Source organism: Zerene cesonia, chromosome 10 (assembly GCF_012273895.1).
Source record: "Zerene cesonia ecotype Mississippi chromosome 10, Zerene_cesonia_1.1, whole genome shotgun sequence".
NCBI classification, from domain to species: Eukaryota; Metazoa; Arthropoda; class Insecta; order Lepidoptera; family Pieridae; genus Zerene; species Zerene cesonia.
Window position 1 is genome coordinate 783804 of NC_052111.1, and position 20999 is coordinate 804802.

General features: G+C 30.5%; 3 protein-coding genes across 8 annotated transcripts in view; 1 reads left to right on the top strand and 2 right to left on the bottom strand.

The window, feature by feature from the left end:
- Window positions 1-20999, top strand: part of LOC119829305 (solute carrier family 12 member 4) — a 278428-nt gene that overhangs the window by 63022 nt on the left and 194407 nt on the right. The gene's annotated exons all lie outside the window — the stretch shown is intronic.
- LOC119829307 (monocarboxylate transporter 9-like) lies at window positions 11239-16663 on the bottom strand. The gene is made up of 8 exons (XM_038351768.1): window positions 16421-16663; window positions 15674-15800; window positions 14712-15119; window positions 14513-14630; window positions 14295-14442; window positions 13397-13541; window positions 12302-12493; window positions 11239-11448 (listed from the first exon to the last, which is right to left on the bottom strand). The coding sequence occupies exons 1-8, from the start codon at window positions 16502-16504 to the stop codon at window positions 11339-11341; spliced, it is 1332 nt and encodes a 443-aa protein (XP_038207696.1). The 5' UTR covers window positions 16505-16663; the 3' UTR covers window positions 11239-11338.
- LOC119829308 (monocarboxylate transporter 9-like) overlaps window positions 19003-20999 on the bottom strand; it is a 25721-nt gene continuing 23724 nt past the window's right edge. Inside the window, exon 8 of the mRNA XM_038351769.1 lies at window positions 19003-19360. Within this exon, the coding sequence (XP_038207697.1) occupies window positions 19212-19360 (149 nt within the window). The 3' untranslated portion in view covers window positions 19003-19211. The remainder of the gene's footprint in view (window positions 19361-20999) is intronic.

The window sequence follows — 20999 nt, forward strand, 5'->3', positions numbered from 1 at the left end:
GTATTCTTGTTTTTCGATTGTATAATTTTAAAACGTAAATTTGATAATTGAGTTCCTATTTAAGGCTTATGTTAATAATTTAAACTTAATTGCATTTGATAAACAAAAATAAAAATATAAATAATAAGAAAAAAGAGTATTATATACTCCAAAAATCGCCAAATAATATATTTTGTCTTAAATACTTCACATTTTGTATTTAGCCTATGATCGTGACCACTATAATTTCAAAAAATTATTAAATTTCGTATTTAATTTGGTTTCATTGTGCTATTTTCAGTCAATTTTATAATATTAAATCGACATAATTCAAATTAAGTCGCGATGCGTGAATAATAAAAAAATAATAAAGCGACACATTCCCGAACAGGTCAGAGATATTTGCAAATTTTGAGTACTAAAGTGACACTATATCAGATGGTAATTTTCAAAAAATATTTTTATTTATTTAAAAGTAATTTCAGTATTTTTTTCTGAGTAGTATAGGTGGGATACAACATCTAAAAACATATAAAAATATAATATCGTAGAAAACTATGCACGTGAACAAATTATGACATAATTAATAAATAGGTCTGTAAATCGCGAATACTATTTTGATGATTCCCACAAATCAAGAATTTCGCATTAGGTCACTTTTATTCTCACCGTGCGATATACACGTTTTGTATGAAACGAAATGTATGCTATTTCCTGGAATTTGCAGTAAAAATATGCTCCTATTAATCCTGATAATACTTGTTACAATGGTGCAACATTAATCAGCGAATATAACTGGGATTATTTTGTCTGCATTCACGTAAATGTTAGACGAAGCCCGCGTAGACGATGATTGATGAACGAAACAATGGTTTCGAAGGTGCTTTCAACACAAATACCAGCTTTTGTTTGTCTGAAACAAGATAAAACCACCAAAAAATAAATAGATAAGAGAGTTCTTAATTTATGTTAATTGCTGTAATTAATACTTTCTCTTGAGACAAGTGAATAGAAGCGAAAAGTATTTATTTTATTTATTTATTACTCTTTAACAAAAATTGTACAAGAAACTTAAAAATATATACATATATTAATAACAATTAAAAAAGAAGAAGAGTACAATTTGTTGGGCGGCCTTATCACTCAGAAGTGATCTCTTCCAGGCAACCCGGGCAAAAGGTAACAAGCATTAATTGAGTTAAAGTAATGTAATTTTTTATTGTTTTTTTTTTTAAATGAAGTGTAATTTTTGGAAGGTGGGAATGTTTTTTTGACAATTTCAAATCTAAGGCTGCTAGCTACGAGAAACTCGAGAAATTCGTACTAACCCCACAGTATTTCATTTCATACTGGATTTCCGCATCACATGACATAATTATGTTATTTTCATACTACAATGCAGTTATATATACCGTAGTATGAATTCGTTGGGCATCGTTGGGCTAGAGATATATCTCTAGCCAAGCAATATTTATGGAGATAAAAGTCGTTACAATGAGAAGGTTGATATTGAAGGCACTACATACGAGGATCACCTCGGAGGAAAAATTGTAGATAGATTAACTATTTTAATAATCTGTAATCGATTGGCAGGTAGGTAGCGTAGATACTATATATAAAATCGTTATTATACGCCTCTTATAACACATTATATATAAAAATATGGCCGAGCGGAGCTGGGGCATGTAATAGTAGTAAGTAAATGTAACTAAAGTTGATATTACGCTACTTTAAATGTTTATGGGCGGTGGTAGCGCTTACCATCAGGCGACCAACCGTTACGTTATACACCACATACGTTATAAACTCAGGGTATAAATAATTGCTATCAGGAAACATGGGTAAAAAAATAATAATTATTTTTATCAAAAAATTACATTGCTTGATAATTGTCAAAATGGGACCACATGGGAGGCATCAGCTTTCAAATAAAAAAAACGTAAAAATCGTTTGACCCAGTAAAATGTTATAAAGTAACGAATACAAAAAAATACATTCGAATTAATAACTTCCATCTTTTTTGGATGTCGTTTGAAAAAACAACAAATAAGCCGTTTCACGTGATTTTGGTTATAATCTGTGAATCGTGATACAAGAATCTTACACAGTAAGATAAAAATATACCTAGATATATAATGTCATGTATATAATTATGTTTGACTAGCGGTCCGCCCCGGCTTCGTCCGTGGTACATATATATCCTAAAGCCTTCCTTAATATATTGGCTATCTAACACTGAAATAATTTTTCAAATCGGACCAATAGTTCCTGGGGTTAGCGCGTTCAAACAAACAAATTATTTGGCTTTATAATATTAGTATAGATGATACTATTATTTGAATCAGAGCATACGATTAATTATTATCATTGTGACTTATTTCTGTAAAAGCAATGTCGAAAATTGGAAATGGAGTATTATGGCAAGGACACAATTTTTTTTGTTTAATGTAAATTTAATTTAATGTAGCTCTTTTAATGTATATAAAAGGTAAAGTTAAATAATTTTAGCTTTAACTGTGGCTTATTTTGTTTCAGGTAATGCCCGAATTGCAGCTCACCCTTTTCATAGTAGGTGATGTTCAATTTATCAGATAATACCCTACCTGAAGGAAATAATATTTGCTTGAAATGAGTCTGCGAGAAATTGAGCTGATTTTGATGTATGGTCGATGTTTTGGGTAAACGGTTGCGTAGCGAACGAGTATGATTTATGCCTTTTAGTCCAGATTTTTGGCATTATAAGTGTATCACCAAATAATATTGCATTCAAAAATTTTGTATGACATGTAATGATGATAAGTAATGTATCTGTATACAAAAAAGTGTTTTCTTTTATATAATACTAGCTGACCCGGCGAACTTCGTAACGCCAGAAACATTTTGTTTGAAACATTTACCTTTTTCATCTTTTAAACCTGCCCTGGACTATTATGAATACATCGAAACTAAAACTATCACCATCGGCTCCGCAATTCTCGAGTTTTAACGAGACTAACTACTAACGATTTAGCTGGAAAAAGTTAAAATTCGAAAAAGTAACATGTTTTCATACATGTTTTTGGTAAGGCAAACAATTAATCTCTTGGTGAAATGCAAATTTTACCGAGAGAAAAATGGTTCAAACAAAATTGTCTTCAGAATATTGATTAGTTAATTAACATCTAAATCGGATTAAAACCGGACCAAAACATCGGCTAGGTCAGGGGTAGTTGGATGAAGGCCTCTACGCGAGGAGAGAAATATAATTTATCCAGAAATGATTGGACTAGGTAGCGTTATGATTAATTTTTAATAACGTTAGACAGGTAATTAATTATAGTACGTATATCATTATTACGGATTTATAAGGTAGACGGTACCACTGGCATATTTATTGTTGATAAATAATTATTGGAAATTATACAAAATCTCTTATTATTAAAGATGTTATAAGTATTTTAAGCAAGTATAAAAAAAATCGAAATAGTATACAAAAAAACCTTTTAGCATAAAATTTGTAAAAAATCGGTAATTTCTGAATAAAAAAAGCATTATAGTACTTACAAAATAACAATAATTTCAATACAAATAGAATTGAATGTCAATGATAGATTGATATATATTTTTTTTATAATTGCGCCACCTTTGAAATATTCCACGAACTAGGCTAGATACATTCAAAATTTGTACATGGAGACGAACAAAACGTAGTTTCAGCAGAATGTTCTAGATGGCGTGGCAATTCGTAGTTTTTTATATTTGCGATAGATGGCGCTTAAACACTGAATCGTATGAAAAAGTAAGGTTTTCATTTTCTGGTAGATATAATCACAAATAACATAATACTGTACTAGTACAGATGCCCAAACGGTATAATATTTACACTTCTTTTATCACGAAGCTACTACTGAACATGTCTTAGTAATGGTTATATTAATAATTTTATATATAATTAACAACATAAAAAGCCATCTATCTCCTTTTCATAAAACTATGTGGTTACTAAATTTTTGCAATTTTTTGTACACATAAAATTATTACAAATCAGAATTCGGGACGTCAAACAATGTTATTGCAAGTCGTATATAACTTTACATCAATAAGCCCAAAACTGGATTTGAAATCGTAACAATTCCGTATTCAGATTCAGAGCTCGAATTTGCAAACGTCTGCAAAATGTAAACTAGCTATCGCAGATATCAATTCTGATGAATACAGGGAGTACTGAGGAAACTGAGGCAGTACGCCCCAGGCTTATTTGAATTAGCATATGCAAAGTTCAGAGAGGAAATATTGGGCCTCGGAATTTACTTGTAGTAGTCCAGAGGGTAAAGTTTAACCTTTTTTCAGCACATTTGGTTACAAAATAATTATCTTTGAAATAGGCAAAAAACTAATGCCCAGAAATACCGACGGTTGCAGAATATTTCTAGTCGATTCCAATAATTTGTATACTAATGCGAGGAGTTATATTATTAAATGGTAATAACAATTAAATATTAATAAATAAGTTTAGAATTTCGTATTATTGAAAAAGACCGATAGTTTTAAATTTTCTGCTTAACATTAGATTCGCTCTCACTTTTTATATAAAATTTGATTTAATTACTCAATTTTAAAAACTTTTTGCGATAAATACAAATATTTATCCCAAAAAGTTTGTCAATGGCTTTAAACCATTAGCTATAACCGATACCAATTATCTCCAATCGATTTGAAAAATTCTTTAGCCAGGAAATTCTTTAAATAACTGAATGAATGAGGCACTTGATGGGTGCCCTGTCACACAGATAAGGGTCATAATCCTATTCCAATATTATCATCTGTAATTTTAACCTTTTATCTTATCTTTGGAATGAATAAAGCGCCCAAAAATAGACGTTTTGAGATTAAAAAAAAGAGCTTTCTATACAAACAAGGTCGTTACTTAGGTAAGATTATTAGATAATATTACCTACCTTAGCGAATCGCAACCCACACGAGAACTAGCATTATTTTTTCTGTATTTGGTATCTTCTTTCCATTGGTAGACGTTAAACTCAAATATGCCGATGGTTTATTATTAGATATTATTAATAGACATTTATATAAGGGAAGCTGACCTGGATCATTTTATTATGTATCTGGTGCTGAAAATAATATGTTGGCTGCTTGGAAAAATTTAACGATAGTTATGATTATTTGAGTGTCAAATCATGATGCTAAAATAACGACACTACTAAAAATATTAAATAATACACGAGCATGAATATATTGTGTATGATTTTTTCTTAAGGCTTCTAAAGGGTTGCCACATACGTGTTTTAAATAAGAATATGCTATAACTAAATTCAACCCTTAATTTATTGCATTTATTTATCTGTGTAACGAAGCCCCAGGGCCCCAATACGTTGTCAATGCGTTCGTCTTATACTAAATTATGCAGCGGCTGCAACAGTAGAGGCCCTTTGTTGTCTGAAGCACATTGTATGCAGTTAGCGTGTCTCGGGATTGATCAGTTATAGCTGTTGGCTTTATAAATAGCTTGGTAGTAATTCAATTGATGTCAATAGTTGTTAAACTACTTAGGATGATTATGTTCCGTATCTTGGGAACTTATAAGGTCACGTTCATTTTCAATAGTAAGAAAAGGTGAAGTTGTACTTAGTTATTGTTTTTATGTCGCCACATAAGTTTGTCGCTGTATATACATTTATTTACTAGTACTATGACTTTGACCCTTATTCATTTTGTCATATATGGCGCTCATATATCTTTAAGGAATAGAAGGCTCGTAGAATGGATTTATTTCCCACTTCACGCTTTTTCACCATCGAGAGCTAGAATAGATTCTGCAAACCTACTGAGTCGGGACGTATCTCTGTCACTCCAGCACAATGAAAGCCAACAATGGTCCATATTTCTATTCCCATTTGCTTGTTTCTTTTGGAACATTCTCAAACGTTCTAAATATGAATGATCATTGTCCAGATAATCGAAGCAGACGTTGTTGTTAAAGCATTACGTTTACACAGGTAAAAACAGATGCCCATAACCGATATCATAGTTAGCTAGCATAAAGAACATTAATATAATAACGTGGAAACAGACAAAGAGGTCAAGTCCAGTCTAGAAAGCTGGGAAGCGGGTCGATACAGCTCAGCCGCCCGGGAGCGAACAATGCCAATTGGGTTATATTTTATTCCGATTTATACTTTTAGATATTACGAAGGGAATTGAACTTAGAGTGACAAAATGTTGAGTTTTGATTGTATAACTGTATCTTTTGGGTACACACGGATTGTGTTAAAAGGGATTTAAGAACACTGTGGGTACTGACATGTAATAATATTTTTATCCCTTGTCATAGTATAGATGTGAATGTAACTCTGTTAGTCTGCCTGTTTCTCCTTCACGCCAAAATCACTGTACCGATTTGTATTGTTTGTTATTTGTAATTTGTCCTATTATTACGATTTTTTTATTTTTATTTTGGATAATCTTACGGAAATTGCTTTTATTATTCGAGCTAAGCCGCTGGCGAGAGGTTGCATAAGTATATAGAATAGTGGTACTTAAGGAGTTTAAAGAAAAATCACATGTTTCGAAGCTCCACGAACGTATGGTAACGTAGTTATCTTTAGATATAATATGTAAATTTCAGAATACTATTTAACTATATAGTCCACCTCTATATACATATTATTTACATAACTAGAATGACGACAATTTTTTTTCACATGATTAACTGTTTGAGTGCGTAACTGTGATGACGAAATTGTTATAAATAGTTGAATTAACTATATAAAACTAAACCTTGTAATAAAACAGGAAATTAAATTATATTATTATTATAGGTGTAATATATTTCAATTTTATACTTAAACTTCTTTCCAATTTTGTGGACGGACGTGTTTGTGAACTTTATTTACCGGGACCCCACGGGGCCCGCCATAGTGAGTCTGGTGCCGCACCTCTCTACACCATCTTTCAGCTGGTGTTCCTCTTTTTGCAATTTCTCATAACTTAAAGAGAACCCGTCCACCGAATTGGCAAGTCACCGTCTACTAATTTTCATTCACTTGTCTTTTTTTTATTTTTTTTACTTGCAACCCCTTTCCGTCCACTGTATTTCCCTTTATTTTATATACAACAGTTTCTCACCGGCTGCCGACTGCTCAATCTGGTATCTCTATAATGTAGCCATGGGAGGGTTGCGGCTAGTATCTCCGAACATATGGAAAAATTTTAGAAAGATAGATTATCACTGCGTGTTGGATCTTTGTTGAACCCACTAAAGCCATCAAAAAGACCGAGCACACTTCAACACAAATTGAGCCACTTCATAAGGGGGAAGGTACAACACTCCCATAGACGATCTGCCTTCCTTATTTATTCATCGCTTTAATTTTTAATCTCAATTATACCGGCGAAAAATTAAGCACCTAAGTAGTTTTCATTAAAATTTATATAATGTAATTTACGCCTAAATATAATATACTTTTGAACGAAAAGTTTATTTGTTAACATGTTTCGCAATATTAGATAACAAGCAATTAATTTATCTTTACATAACTATTAAGCCATTATTAACGACTGTTCTGCCTCGCAACTGTTTTCCTGACATTTATTTTAAGTGGTACAATAATAAGATACATGAATTCCGAAATTTTAGGGCTTTATATCGAAATAACGTACATAAATAATTCCAAAGTGATACTTAATACCACCGTTACTATCGGAATATTTATGTAATATACATAATACAGTTTCTTCTGTTAAAACAGTACCAAAACCGTATATTAAAACATGTACACTTACAATTTATAAGTGTAATTAATATGTATATTCCATTTGTGTTTATTAAAAAATGTTTCATAATATTATACAGCTAATTAATATTATTATATCATTGTTACGTCTTTAATTCAAAACCATTAATAAATTATTATAACTCAATTACGACCATTATTCCGACCTTTTATGATTTACTTAATGAATTTTAACAACATTCCGATCTTGATTTATGAGATCATAAAATGGTGTATTATGTTAAATATTTTATTATATGTTAATACGCAATTTATTAATGGGAGTCGAGAAATCAACAAAGTTTTAAAGGTTTACTTATAGGTAGATTGGTATAAATTTTCCATTTAATATAAATTAAATGGAATTCTACTGATAAATTCTTAATGATTAAACAAACTCTAAATACTTGTACGTTTTTTGAGATCGCCAATTTCACTAGTAAATTTTCTTTTTTTTGAAGCTGAGGAAATAATCAAGTCAAGAAACTAGCCCTGAGCGATTACGCATAGGTTTTTTAATTATTTCATAGTAAAGTCTGATGTGTCATAAATTCATTACCATATTATATTATCTGATAACCGTAACAGTTAATCTTACTAGACATAAGCTTGGAACCCTCAAAATCAATGAAGAAATATTTTCATGTCATGTTTTTGTATGGCCGAATAGTCGATCGATCATTACAAGAGTTATCCTGAAATGGTATATTTCCACTAATAAAAGTCAACAATGTACATTTAATAACAAATAAAAGTCAAAAATATACATTCACAATACACAATAAAAAGAAAACAACATCTAATCCAGGACACTCGCGGCACAGATGTTTCAAACTTACACAAAAGATTATCGATTTTGTTTAAAACAAAATAAAGCTGTATAAAATAAACGATTTGTTATTCACGTTCCATCTCGTTGTTTCGCTATCATCTCATCTGATATAAAACCGCTAACTTTCTGAAATCTATGAATAAAATTTTCCTACGTTCGAATATTTCCTCGCATTTAAAATATCCCAAGAACTCGATTATGCCGAGTTTGCAAGGAATAATTTCGCAAAATGCACTGTATTTTTCGTTTGAAATGAAATGCAGTGTACTGTGTATGAGGTATACACGGACGCATATACGGTTTTATTTATCCTCTTTACGACTTTAAGTAAAACAGTTGTTTGAACTGTCTGTTTTATTTGCTACCAAAACCTAGGTTTAACATTTCGTGGGTAGTTTTCGTGAAAGAATGTGTGATATTATATATGTAATATGTGTGGAAAAATGCTATTATTTATGAAGTAAGTTCCTATTTCGTGAAGAAAATGAGCAGTCTCAGATCTGTCTTTTTACACGTAAAGGATCGTGTTAGTTGTCAAACATCAGTCGTTCCTCTAAAGTTCATTTTTGACAACCGATAGACTAGAAACTATTTAGTCAGGATGAGAAACACAGCATATATTTCGTCAGATGATACAAAAATATATATTTTTTATAATAAAGCGAAGGTTATTTTAAATGAAATTCATGTTGTTGACCTGTTGGTAATATGACATTACGGCAAATAAAAAATAAATTGGCATATCCGTTTAGAAAGCGGATAATATATTGGTTTTATGTTTATTATTTCAGGTCAAACTATACGCGGTTTATGTATCTATGTCAAGATTCCATACACCAAAATATTCCACGAAAAACAACCAAACAAGGACATTCGCATAAAAAATAGAGTTTATTACAAACAAATATGTTTTATACTATAATAAAAGCTACTTGTAGCGACGTAAAGGTTAAAAATATTGTATATGGCGCTGTGACTGTTCAATTCCATTGATCATACGATCGAAGTCGCGGACAATAACTAGTGGTAATATATAATAAATCGTAAGTGTCCAAATATGACGTTACTTGGTATTATTTAAGTAATTTAATTGTATTTCCAACCGACTCAAAAAGGAGGTTATCAATTCAACTGCATTTTTTGTCTTTGGTACATATAGTGCTCGTAACATTTTACAGGGTGAACCGATTTCTATGATTCTTATCTTATTTGAAAGGTGCCTACCATGTGGCACTGTTTTTGTTCTAGTTCTGACATTATGAAGACGGTTTAGTGTTTCCGTTAAAAATAATTTATCCTAATCTATCGCTTTATTTTTACATGTTTTTCTTTTATTTTAAATTCTTTTTATATTTCTCTATCTTCTGTATCTCCAATAAAGAATTAAATGAATTAATTAATATAGGTATGTATTTAGAAAAGTCATACAAAAATCAAATAATTTTGAAACACGTTATGACAATACAAAGAAAAATTAAAATTTTAGAGATTTTGGATACAGGCCCGCTTCGCGTGGGTCCTATTACTATATATTAAACTAACCATTATATCGAATGCCTATTTCGCAGTCAAACGGTTTCATCGATTGATTACTACAATCTGGCGGGAATCTATTCCGCGAGATAGAAATCTAATTATGTTTATGGTTTATTTATAATACAAGTGTTTGAAACGATGTATAATATAAATGCGAACGAAATAGCTATGAAATGGGCACATGTATGTTCAAAGTTACAAGTATAACTATTTAAGATGAAATATCGACCACTGGGTGAAAACTGGTTATAATAATTCGCTTTACCTATTATTGGCGTACTTATTCGCTCCAAACCGACGTTTGAAATAAATTGAATAGGGTAAGGTTGGATATGAGGTAAAGGTTATGTTTCGACCCTTAAGCGACCTTCAGTGATTGCCGATTCTATGAATACATCCGTGAAATGGATAAATTTTGATCCGCGATATCCAAAGGACGGATGCGTATTTTTTATTCATGTTCATAATGGCTTATCGATCTTTGCAGCTGTTGTATATGTTTTAGGCAACCGAGATTTTATTTAGAGTACAAAGAATCGATCAATGTTTATATTTTACCGAGTTTTTACGAAGATTCTTTTTCTAAACGGGATTTCAATTGCTTGCACTTCACGTAATCGCATTAGACGACTCTCAATAAAAATTAATGTCTGTCACAACCTTTATTTATCAAGAAAAATACTCATTTTGTGTGATAAGAGAGGATACTAACACATAATTACGTCTTGTTATCTGTAATATAAATAAATAAATAAATAATTACGGTCTTAAGGAGTAAGAGAAAAAGATGAAGAAATATGACGTCTATCACAAAGAAAATATAATCGACGACACGTACAGTCAAATAATAGTGGACGTTTCTTTACTTTGCACTCTTTCGTTGTGCTTTTATTTTATTTTCATGGATTTCGTTCATAAAAAAAAAACAGTAGATTTTAAACTTTGTTAGCAAATGTCAAATCAAGTAAGATTAATTTAAATAATAAATCGATTCAATCATTTGAATAATTAATTCAGGTAAAATAATATTATATTATCTAATCGCAATGATGACGTTGTGTGAATATGAAAAAAATCCAGGTTTGCATTAAAATCCTATAATTTGCATTTAATTCATAATACTTTATAATTAAATACTTATGTAACATTATTTTTATCACGTTTATGTATAATATCGTTAAAATATTTACAATACAAATTCGTTTAATGATTATGATACAGATTATTTTATAAATATATATTCTAAAGGCCAAAGGACTAAACAGGGAATGCAGCAGAATACTAACGCGTAGAATGAAGGAACGTAGTCTGCGTACAAATCCTTAAGAGACCCTGAAAAAAGAATTGAGAATATAACATATTTTTATGTAATAGTGTCATAGGAGCTGGTGGGTTCTAAACTAGCCCGGACGCTAACACCGCCCATGAATTGCACGTTCGCAGAGGTCTTACACCTCTGCGAATAGACTGCCGACTAAATATCGTGGGATACAGAAAAGATTTTTTTTTTTTTTTTAATGTCTAACACCAAAATTCTTTAAGAAGTAACATTACAAAATTTAACTAGTTTCAATTAAAGGCAAGACGTAGTTAGTACCACTGAAAAAATGCAGTCATATAAGTTTAATAACATTCTTTCATTTAATCTACATAAATGGGATCGGGGAAATTGCAGACTCTATAGATAGAATTCAAAGCGATTTTACACGAATAAGCTTCATAAGACGCTGGCTGAGGACAGATTTGACGCGCCTAATTTATCATCGATGATAAAAAATACTAATAGCGCTGTTTTTTCAGGGTAACAACGCAACTGCAATTTATCAACGGGGCTATAAGAACTCGAGACTACGTCTTCGCGTAGGAAACATTCTGGGATGAATTATTGTGTTTATTTCTATGAAAAATGTTAGCTGCAAATTGCTGCTGGGCGAAACGAGAATGAACGCGTGAGAACTGTTTTAAATTGAACTTAGCGAGTGGAGGATGTGTTTCGCATGTTTGTGCTCAATCATCATTTCTTTTCCAAATTTTACAATTATGATAGAGAAAAACGATCGTTCTGTTCAATTTAGACTTGAAATAAACGATACATATTCAATGTCTTCAAAGTTTCTAAAATATTTAAATTAAACTTACAACAGTTTTCTTTTAAACTTAACAACAAATTTCTCGCAAATTTTACCTATAAATGGCGCTAGCATAACATTAATAACACCAGCTGTTAGCATGAATAATGCATATGCTCCCGGAAAATCTTCATGCGACACGTGGTTTGATATCACCAGCGGGCTGGCCACATGCAAGCATGCTCGCAATATTCCCAAAACACCAGTTATTCCTACGATCCAAATGTATTGCTGCGCGTGGAGTATTGCTGAAATCAATATTTTATTCATCATTAAAAAATAGTGTCTAGGGAGGTCCGATTCCCCTTGTTACTGGGCAGATTCACTTCTCGTTCAGTTATAGTTTATTTTCATAAGTAGCTAGATGAATATTGTTTTGTCTTTTGGCAGGAATAGATAACCTTTTTACTTCTAGGATTGTCTGTTGTTACTTGAAAAGATAAAGAAAGATAAGGGAATAAAGCAATGCACAGGGATAACAAATCTAAATGAAACGTGCAGCCATTGTATATAGTTATTTAAAGCTAATTTGAGTAACAGCAATATACGTATCCTAAATATTAGAAGAGCATGCATTTTTCACAAGATCGTAAATATATTCGATACAAAATGAAAATGGGAAGAAGCTATGTGTACTAAGCTACACTTTTTTTAAAACCAAATCTCGAATCAATATAAATTATATGTAAATTTTCACCTTGATCATAGGCCTTGAGCTACATCGCTACCCAATTGATCTGATTTACTTGAATAGTTTAGACCTAATTTAAAAATATTTTCTTTAGGTATGTATAATTGTTACGCACTTTTTTTATTTTCAGCAAAATTAAGTATTTTTATGTTAAGATTTTATATCTATATTAAATAGAAAATATTAGTGCAACAATAACGTTTTTATAAACGTCGATAAATTACTTTTTTTTCTTAATTATTAGAAATAAATAGCTTTTAAGGTTTTTTTTTATATTATACTAGCGGTACGCCCCAACTTCGCCCGTGCTACATATGTAGACTACAGCCTCCCTCAAGAAACGGGAAAACTAATACCGAAACAATTTTTAAATCGGACCTGACATTAGTGCGTTCAAACAAACAAACAAACTCTTCAGCTATATAATATTAGTATAGATTATGAATATTATGATATTTACCTATTCTAACAAGGAGTGTAAAGAACGTGGCTATATAGTAAAGGAATCTAGTGTTTACTGGATATAGACCGCTGATGAGAGCTAAACCAAATCTTCCTGCAACATCAGCACCAGCACCAATAGATATACATGTAGCTACTTGACTCTGAAACATTTATTACTGCCTTATGCTATTCCAAATCTAATCCTCGCCTTATAATAGAAGCAATGAAAAGCAATCAAATTTGATTCCACATAATTTTAAAATTGCAACTGTCCTGCTTATGAAATCTCTCGCTTGATTATAATATATTAGCCCGGGCCTTTATACACACGCGTAGATTTATGAACAGACAGATGAACAGGCAAAAAGTTAGGTTTTTTGACACATTTTTCAACAATGTGTACTTTAAAATTACGTAAGATAAACATTTCAGTGAATGTATAAAATAATGGGGTCAACGTCGCTCTTCCATTTATATATAAAATGCAAAATGTTTGTAAACAAAATAAACAATTTAATCACAAGCAATATTAACATATTTGCAATGGGTTCGATAACATTAATAGATGATAATATAAAAACAATTGTGAAGTAAGTGGTTTTACGGAATCTAAAGACATTAAGAATATAAAGAACGCATTAATATTAATTATATGTCAATTACAAATTAGACGCTTGTCCCGGCTCCGCTCGGATGTCAAGACTGCTATTTTATGCCAAGGGAGCATTTAATCGAGATAAAAAGTATCCTATCACCCAAGTTAGCTGTATACCAAATTTTATCAAAATCCGTTCAGTAGTTTCAGCGTGATGGACGGACAAACAAACAAACATTCATATTTATTAATGTTAGTGCGATAGTGTGATGTACGCTGAATATTTGCAAACGCATAGGTGATAAATTGAAATGATTACCTTATCGAAGCCATACTGAAACAAAAGCATCGGTTGTAAGATAAAAAACGTCAAGTCGGAAAAGTTAACGAAACTCTGTCCCAAACAAATATTACAATAAACGAGATCTTTCAAAACCTTCAGATTCAACAATTCCAGAACTTCAGACCTGTAAATGACGAAGGCATTTGAATATTATTTTACCGAAAAATTCGTTAAAGATAAATCTACTGACATACCCAAGCAATATCATTTTGTCCGCTAAATTACATCTCGGTTTAATATCTTCAACATTATCAGTATTCAATAGCAGATCAACATGTTGATCACTATTTGTTCTCTTTTCTATATCATCAGCTGTAACAGAAATAGGTTTTACAATAAGCACTTTTTTCTGAAGACACTTATCAAAAATGAAAAGAAAAAATCAATGAATACTTGCTATTCTTTTAGTTTTTGCTGTCCGCTTCTCTAATTGCATCGTCAATGCACCAGGAAACATGTGCAGTGATATTCCAGTTAATATGAGCAGAGTTCCACGGAATCCGTAACACGAAGTAATCACCTTAATAAATTGCGGATACCACATCACAATTATCCCTTGAACAGCTTTTATGGCGCTCATTACGAACGTTCTTTTCCTTACGAAATAATAATTGATTGACAAATAACAGACGGGTACCATCATTCCAAAACCAATTCCTTGTAGAACTCCAAAGGTGAGTATTAACTGATTTGTATTCGAGATAAAAATGGTAAAGAATGATCCCATGGTGAATAAAGTTGCGCCAATAAATCCTCCTAATCTCAAGGAATATCTCTTAGATAGCATGCTTAGAAGTAGTCCTAAAACAGACGTAGGAATCGCAGTGCTGTATATTATGTGTATACATTTTATTTCGATTTGAATTGATAAGAAACTTGAGATAAATGAAGTTGATCAGATAAACATCAGCTTAACATTTCCACAATATTCACATTTTGTTCTGCGAGATTAGATTACCATATACATGTTCTAATAAATTTTCTTCAGAAATTGGAAAAAAAATCCTACGAAACCTCGTTTTAATTTGCCTAAATGCTCGAAGTTTTTTAACTGTGACTTAGATCGACTGCTAATACAATCAAATATCGCAATACCAGACATAAATTTTGTCATGAATTCGGTTATATTCCTAAGCTTAACCCAAATTTAAAAGAAATAGTGATTCTATACTTTCATTTTGTTTATGTGTATCATACCAAAATAAAACCAGTTTTCTTCATATTTCTAAGAGATGTTAAAATATTAGGACTATAAGAACCCATTTCAAATGCTATAACTCTTCATTTCTCTCAATGTCTACTTACTTCTTGTATAAATATATATAAGATGGAAGTTAACAGTTAAAAATAATTACCTCCCACGGCCAGCATTATAGCAAACACGCCATGGGCAGTTGTTAAGGACTTGGCAGTAGAATTTGTATCCACAATAAAATCTTTGTAAATGAGACCAAATGAATTGACATGTCCGATACCAGCAATCTGAAAATGTCAGACAACAATATTATATTCTTGAAAAACTCGTATAAGACAATGTTTACAATATAAACATTATATGTGTTTGAATGGGAAATTTTTGCTAATCTTTTATAATCATCTAAGCAATAAATAAGTCTGTTAATTTGCATAATCGCTCTTATCTGATATAGACATCTTGTTCAGATTTTGTCAATAAATGTTAACTTTTATACTCAGTCCTATTATACTCAGCTTAATATGATAAGATCGTTGCAAAATATTAATTATGCAGTGATGTTTTTAGATCCTTATCAGACTGTTGTTATGAGCTTGTTAGTCAGGCAAGTGTGTGAAATATCGGACTGTCGATTACAATAAAAACATTTTAATTTGCATTTTGTATTAAATTGAACATTTATACTAATACTATTTGGAATTAAATGAAGCTTAAGAGTCTGTTTCTTTATTTGTTCAAACTCGCTAACCTCAACTACTGGATCTATTACAAAGATGTTCACCGTCAGATCTACGTGATCCCTGAGTGCTATGGACTGTATAATATGAATATAGTATACTTATATAGCGGATAATGATGTTATAAACAAACAACGTCAATGCCTTATACATACGAAAAGGGTACTTACGAATGTAATAGCTGTGCCAAAGCAAACTGCGTATCCCCACGCGTCCGTGTCAGACGTAGCTCTAATTTTATATTTATTTTCCATTGCTATAACGTTATTTTTGGGAACGACTACACGAAGCGGGTACGCCAGATAACTAAACTATATGCGAGCGTACAGTGTACGAGTACACCCACTGTTAGTACTTAGCTATTGCTTTATTTCATTGCGATAAACGTTCTTTGTTCCGTATTTGTAATGTCATTGTATGGAGTTACTTACGTTTTCGTTATATTTATATGAGATACGTTTTGTTTCACAAAAAGTGCGTGAAAGTGGAATAAAATTGAACTATGATCTTTATTTATTTCCATTCCTGATTTAGCTAGATATCGTAGAACTGATAAGTTTGATGAGGAAAAACGTTTGATTTCTTTTTTTTTTTGTTTTTAATGTTATCTGGAATTATGATACCTGTGTATCTTAATTATTCAATAATGTTATCTATACATAAAATATTATATTAAATGTGAGGTAGTGTACTTCAATGATAACGTTTGTTATAAATGCTTTCAATCCAGTATAATAAATTAATGATAAGAAATAAACAATAAATAATTATATGCGTATATAAAACAGTCACATCGGTATGGTCGTTTGAGTAATTTAGTTTTTACTTCTTATAGATTTTTAGGTAACTAAAATTATGATATATTAAATATAGATACTTAGAAATAAATATATTTTATGCATATTCTTTATCAGTGAGTCATTGTCACGTTTTAGATATCAATATTTTATGGATGATGATTAGTTTTGAAAAAATTGCAGCATTAATTGACTCTGAAGACTTCACATATTTATAATCAAATAATTATCGATTGTTCAACGCCTTTTATTTAATTCTTAAACACGAGAATCTGTTTTAAATGAAACTATTCAAACAAAAAAACTGCTTTCGACAGTTGATTAAACAAATTTTATACAACTAAACAAAAACCAATACATGTATTTCTTTAAATAAAGCCAGTACGGGATAGATTCAAATAAACAAATTACGTTTTAGTTTCATTAGGTTCATTTTATTGATCATTAACATTGGTAATTAAAGCGTTTTACATATTAGTGTACCACAAATACTCTAAGGATATGAGTATTAACGTATTACGTATGATATGTAAGTACATTTATCGCATTTTGAATAAGTAGACATACAAATAACAACAATTTTAATAGACGACAGCATATAAAACACAATTCTCAATATAAGATATTTTGCTCAAATGATTAACAAAACTTTTATCACGAAAAATACAGTCATACAGAAGAGAAATTACATTTAAAAAAAACACACAAACAAATGAAGACTTGTAACAAATATAACAGGCTCTATTATAGTATACTGCACTTAACACAAATAAAACAAAATCAAGTAAAAATAATTTTTACTACAACAATTTATTAAATTGGTGTTGCTCAATATAGAACTGTTATATTATACTGATTTATGTGACCCTGAATTGTCTCTATTAACCAATAATCTCATACACTCGCTGCGCACGTTGTAAGAGAATGTATTTTCTTATATAACATTACAATGTAATAAAAATAAAGGTATATTTTGATTTTTCTCTTTCCTTATACTTTTATAATAACGAGTTTATATATTAGATTTATTAAACATAATCAGAGTAACTTTATGGTAAAATAATGAAATCATGGCACGATAATTCCTCCGTATTCAATAGATATATTTTTTACATTTTATCTTTATCGCTTTGCTTTAGATTTGGTATTGCGTAAATAATTATATCTTCTAATTATATAAATAGCTATTTTTGGCAGTATTGTTACTAAAAGTACATTTTTATTAATATTTTATTTAATTCTTATTGATAAAATTTAGTTCATTTAATAACAGATGTTTCTAGACTATTTTTACTTAATTAATAGTAACTTTGTAACTATTGTCTAAAAAGATAAGTAAAATATGCATATTAAAGGCAGTGATACGACTCATTTATACGTAATTACAAAAAAATACAAAGTTTATATGTCTCTCATTGTACCATCTTGTATAATATGAACAACAATTTCTAAGAATAATGTATTCTACACTAATACGCAAATTTTATGATTCAGAATAACTTCATATTTTTAATATAGTATATTAATACTATATAAGTCAAACATTATTTCAGTTTTGAGCAAACACGTGTGAACACACAATTCGTAAAACAATAATAAAGTATCAGGCGCATGATAGTAACGTATGGTAACATTAATTTTAATATTTCATGAGCCAATAAAACTAGAACATCATAATCGAAACTGTCTTATCATAAAACAATTGCAAAATAAACATAATCTTTTAAAATTATCGTATAAAGAACATATGACTAAAACTTATATCATTTAGACTAAATAAATTACCTTGCGGCAGATTAAACGTAACATAAATAACATATGAACACAGTCTTATAAAATAAAACAGTTTTACATTCCCACTAACTGTATCATAATCATTTTGCACTTTTAATTTCAGTCAATATCATATAATTGATATGGTTAAAGGCATCGGCTGCGCCTTACTAGTCGTGAAACGCGGTTTTACCTACTGACGAATCCTCAGACAAAATCAAGTATTTTTATAGCTCAAGTGTTTTACACAAGCTACATCGCTGCCAAGTATCACCAAAATCCGTTTAGTGGTTTTTGCGCGAAAGAGTCACGAACATATCTAATTTTAGTAGGATATCACTTCATATGTAAATAAAATTGGGCACTCCAAGTATTGCTGTCCTTTTTATACTCATTGTTTACATATTTGCGACGTCTCCTTTCTTCGTTTTATGTACCTTATAACAGCCTCGATAGTCCATGGTATGACACAGAAGAAGTTGCACATAGCCAGCATAATAAATGCAATCTTATAGCTGCCGGTGTAGTCTCGAATGAAACCTAAAACAATGTATTTTGTAGTAAGTTGATATGTTATAATATTAGAACTGTGGGTTAGTGGTCGCGGTTTATTCTAGGCTTGATTATTATAATTTATTGAGTACTCGCTTGGGCATAAAGTGAAATTTTGTAGTTAATTTTTTTACTGATGACTCAGTGGTTTAAGTGAAATATAGGAGGGGCGGGCTAAATGAACTACTAGATGGCGTTGAATGTCTTGAAGTATTTATGAGCGTTGCGGTCGTTCTGAAGGAGATTTTTAATTCGATTGTTTTTTTTTTTATTTTGTTACTCGCTCGCTCATCTCCGTGGCTTTTCAACCGATAGATGTGTATTTTTGGATTACATAGAATTTATTGTTCTTTGGGCTCTCTCTAGGAACGTTGCTGACCCTTTTTCTATTTTTTTTTTTACTTTTTTCGAATTATAATAATTGATAAATAACAGATTGTATATACATTCAAACTATATAGTATATAATGGGTACTCTTATAATAACTTATAATAAACAACTTTAAAATTTCTTTTGCATAAAGAATGGGAAATTTTTTACGCAATGGTTCAAAATATTCAAAATATTAAGTAAAAAGTTAATCTGTATGCATATTTGTGTGATATGAAATTACTTTAATATTTTCTATATTAAGTTACTTTCCTACTAAACTCTGGCGTTTAAAAAGCCATCCTATACTTTATAAACAATAATAATTGAGAGTAGTAAAAGTTTGCAAGCGGTGCTCAAATGAAATTTAAACTTGTGCTATCTTGACGAGTAACAGAGCTTATTTCAAAGGATCTTCAAATATTAATAAAGAAGTTGACGCGATATGCCCAACTTCAGAGTGGCTCGCTGGAAAACTTTCCTTCAAATAATATTTGTTATTACTTTATATTTAATCTACGCGCTTAGTTTTTCCATATTTACAGATTGTAATTTTAATACCAGTATGATTAAGTGTGTTTACATCAGACAAAGTCATACTATCAAATGATAACAAAATCTATCATTGATACGTTAAATGATATAAAAATGTACATACACGTAAAATTCAAGTTTATAAAAACAACGTTTTAGATTTAGGTAATGTCCAATTACTGCCAATCATTATGTAACAATTTATTAAGCCTTGAATCAGTATTATAGAATTTATTAGGAAAATAATATTGTAATGACTCCATCAAAGCGTATATTACGTATAATTTTCCACAAACTCAATATGTAATGGATTTTTAACTTATAGTTAATTATTGCGATACTTACTCGTAAATAATATTTATGACACTGGTGATATTTGTTTTGATTATAAGAATTTGTATGTTATAATACAGTATATATTAGGTACATACAGAAACGCGGGACAAATCATTGCATTTCGAAACTCTCAACACATTTTTCTCACAATAATTATTTATGCTATTTATTAGAGATGCCACGAATATTCGGCAACTATTCGGTATTCGGCCTATTCGGCCATTTTTAAGCTATTCGGCCGAATAATACTTACTATTCGGCCGAATACCGAATAGCAAATCAATGAAAAAAAGGAACATCATATTACTAAAAATTATCTATTTATTTCCAAATTACAACTCTTTAGTAATTACAATTGATCAGTGGTAAGTTGTGATGGATAAAAAC

What these genes read in the sequence shown, in the direction of transcription:
- LOC119829307 (XM_038351768.1), bottom strand. Translation starts at nt 16,504, where the DNA reads ATGGAAAATAAATATAAAATTAGAGCTACGTCTGACACGGACGCGTGG. An exon ending in TTGGCACAGCTATTACATTC is followed by an intron (nt 15,801 to 16,420) that starts GTAAGTACCCTT and finishes TGACATTTTCAG; the next exon opens with ATTGCTGGTATCGGACATGT. An exon ending in GACAAAATGATATTGCTTGG is followed by an intron (nt 14,443 to 14,512) that starts GTATGTCAGTAG and finishes CGTCATTTACAG; the next exon opens with GTCTGAAGTTCTGGAATTGT.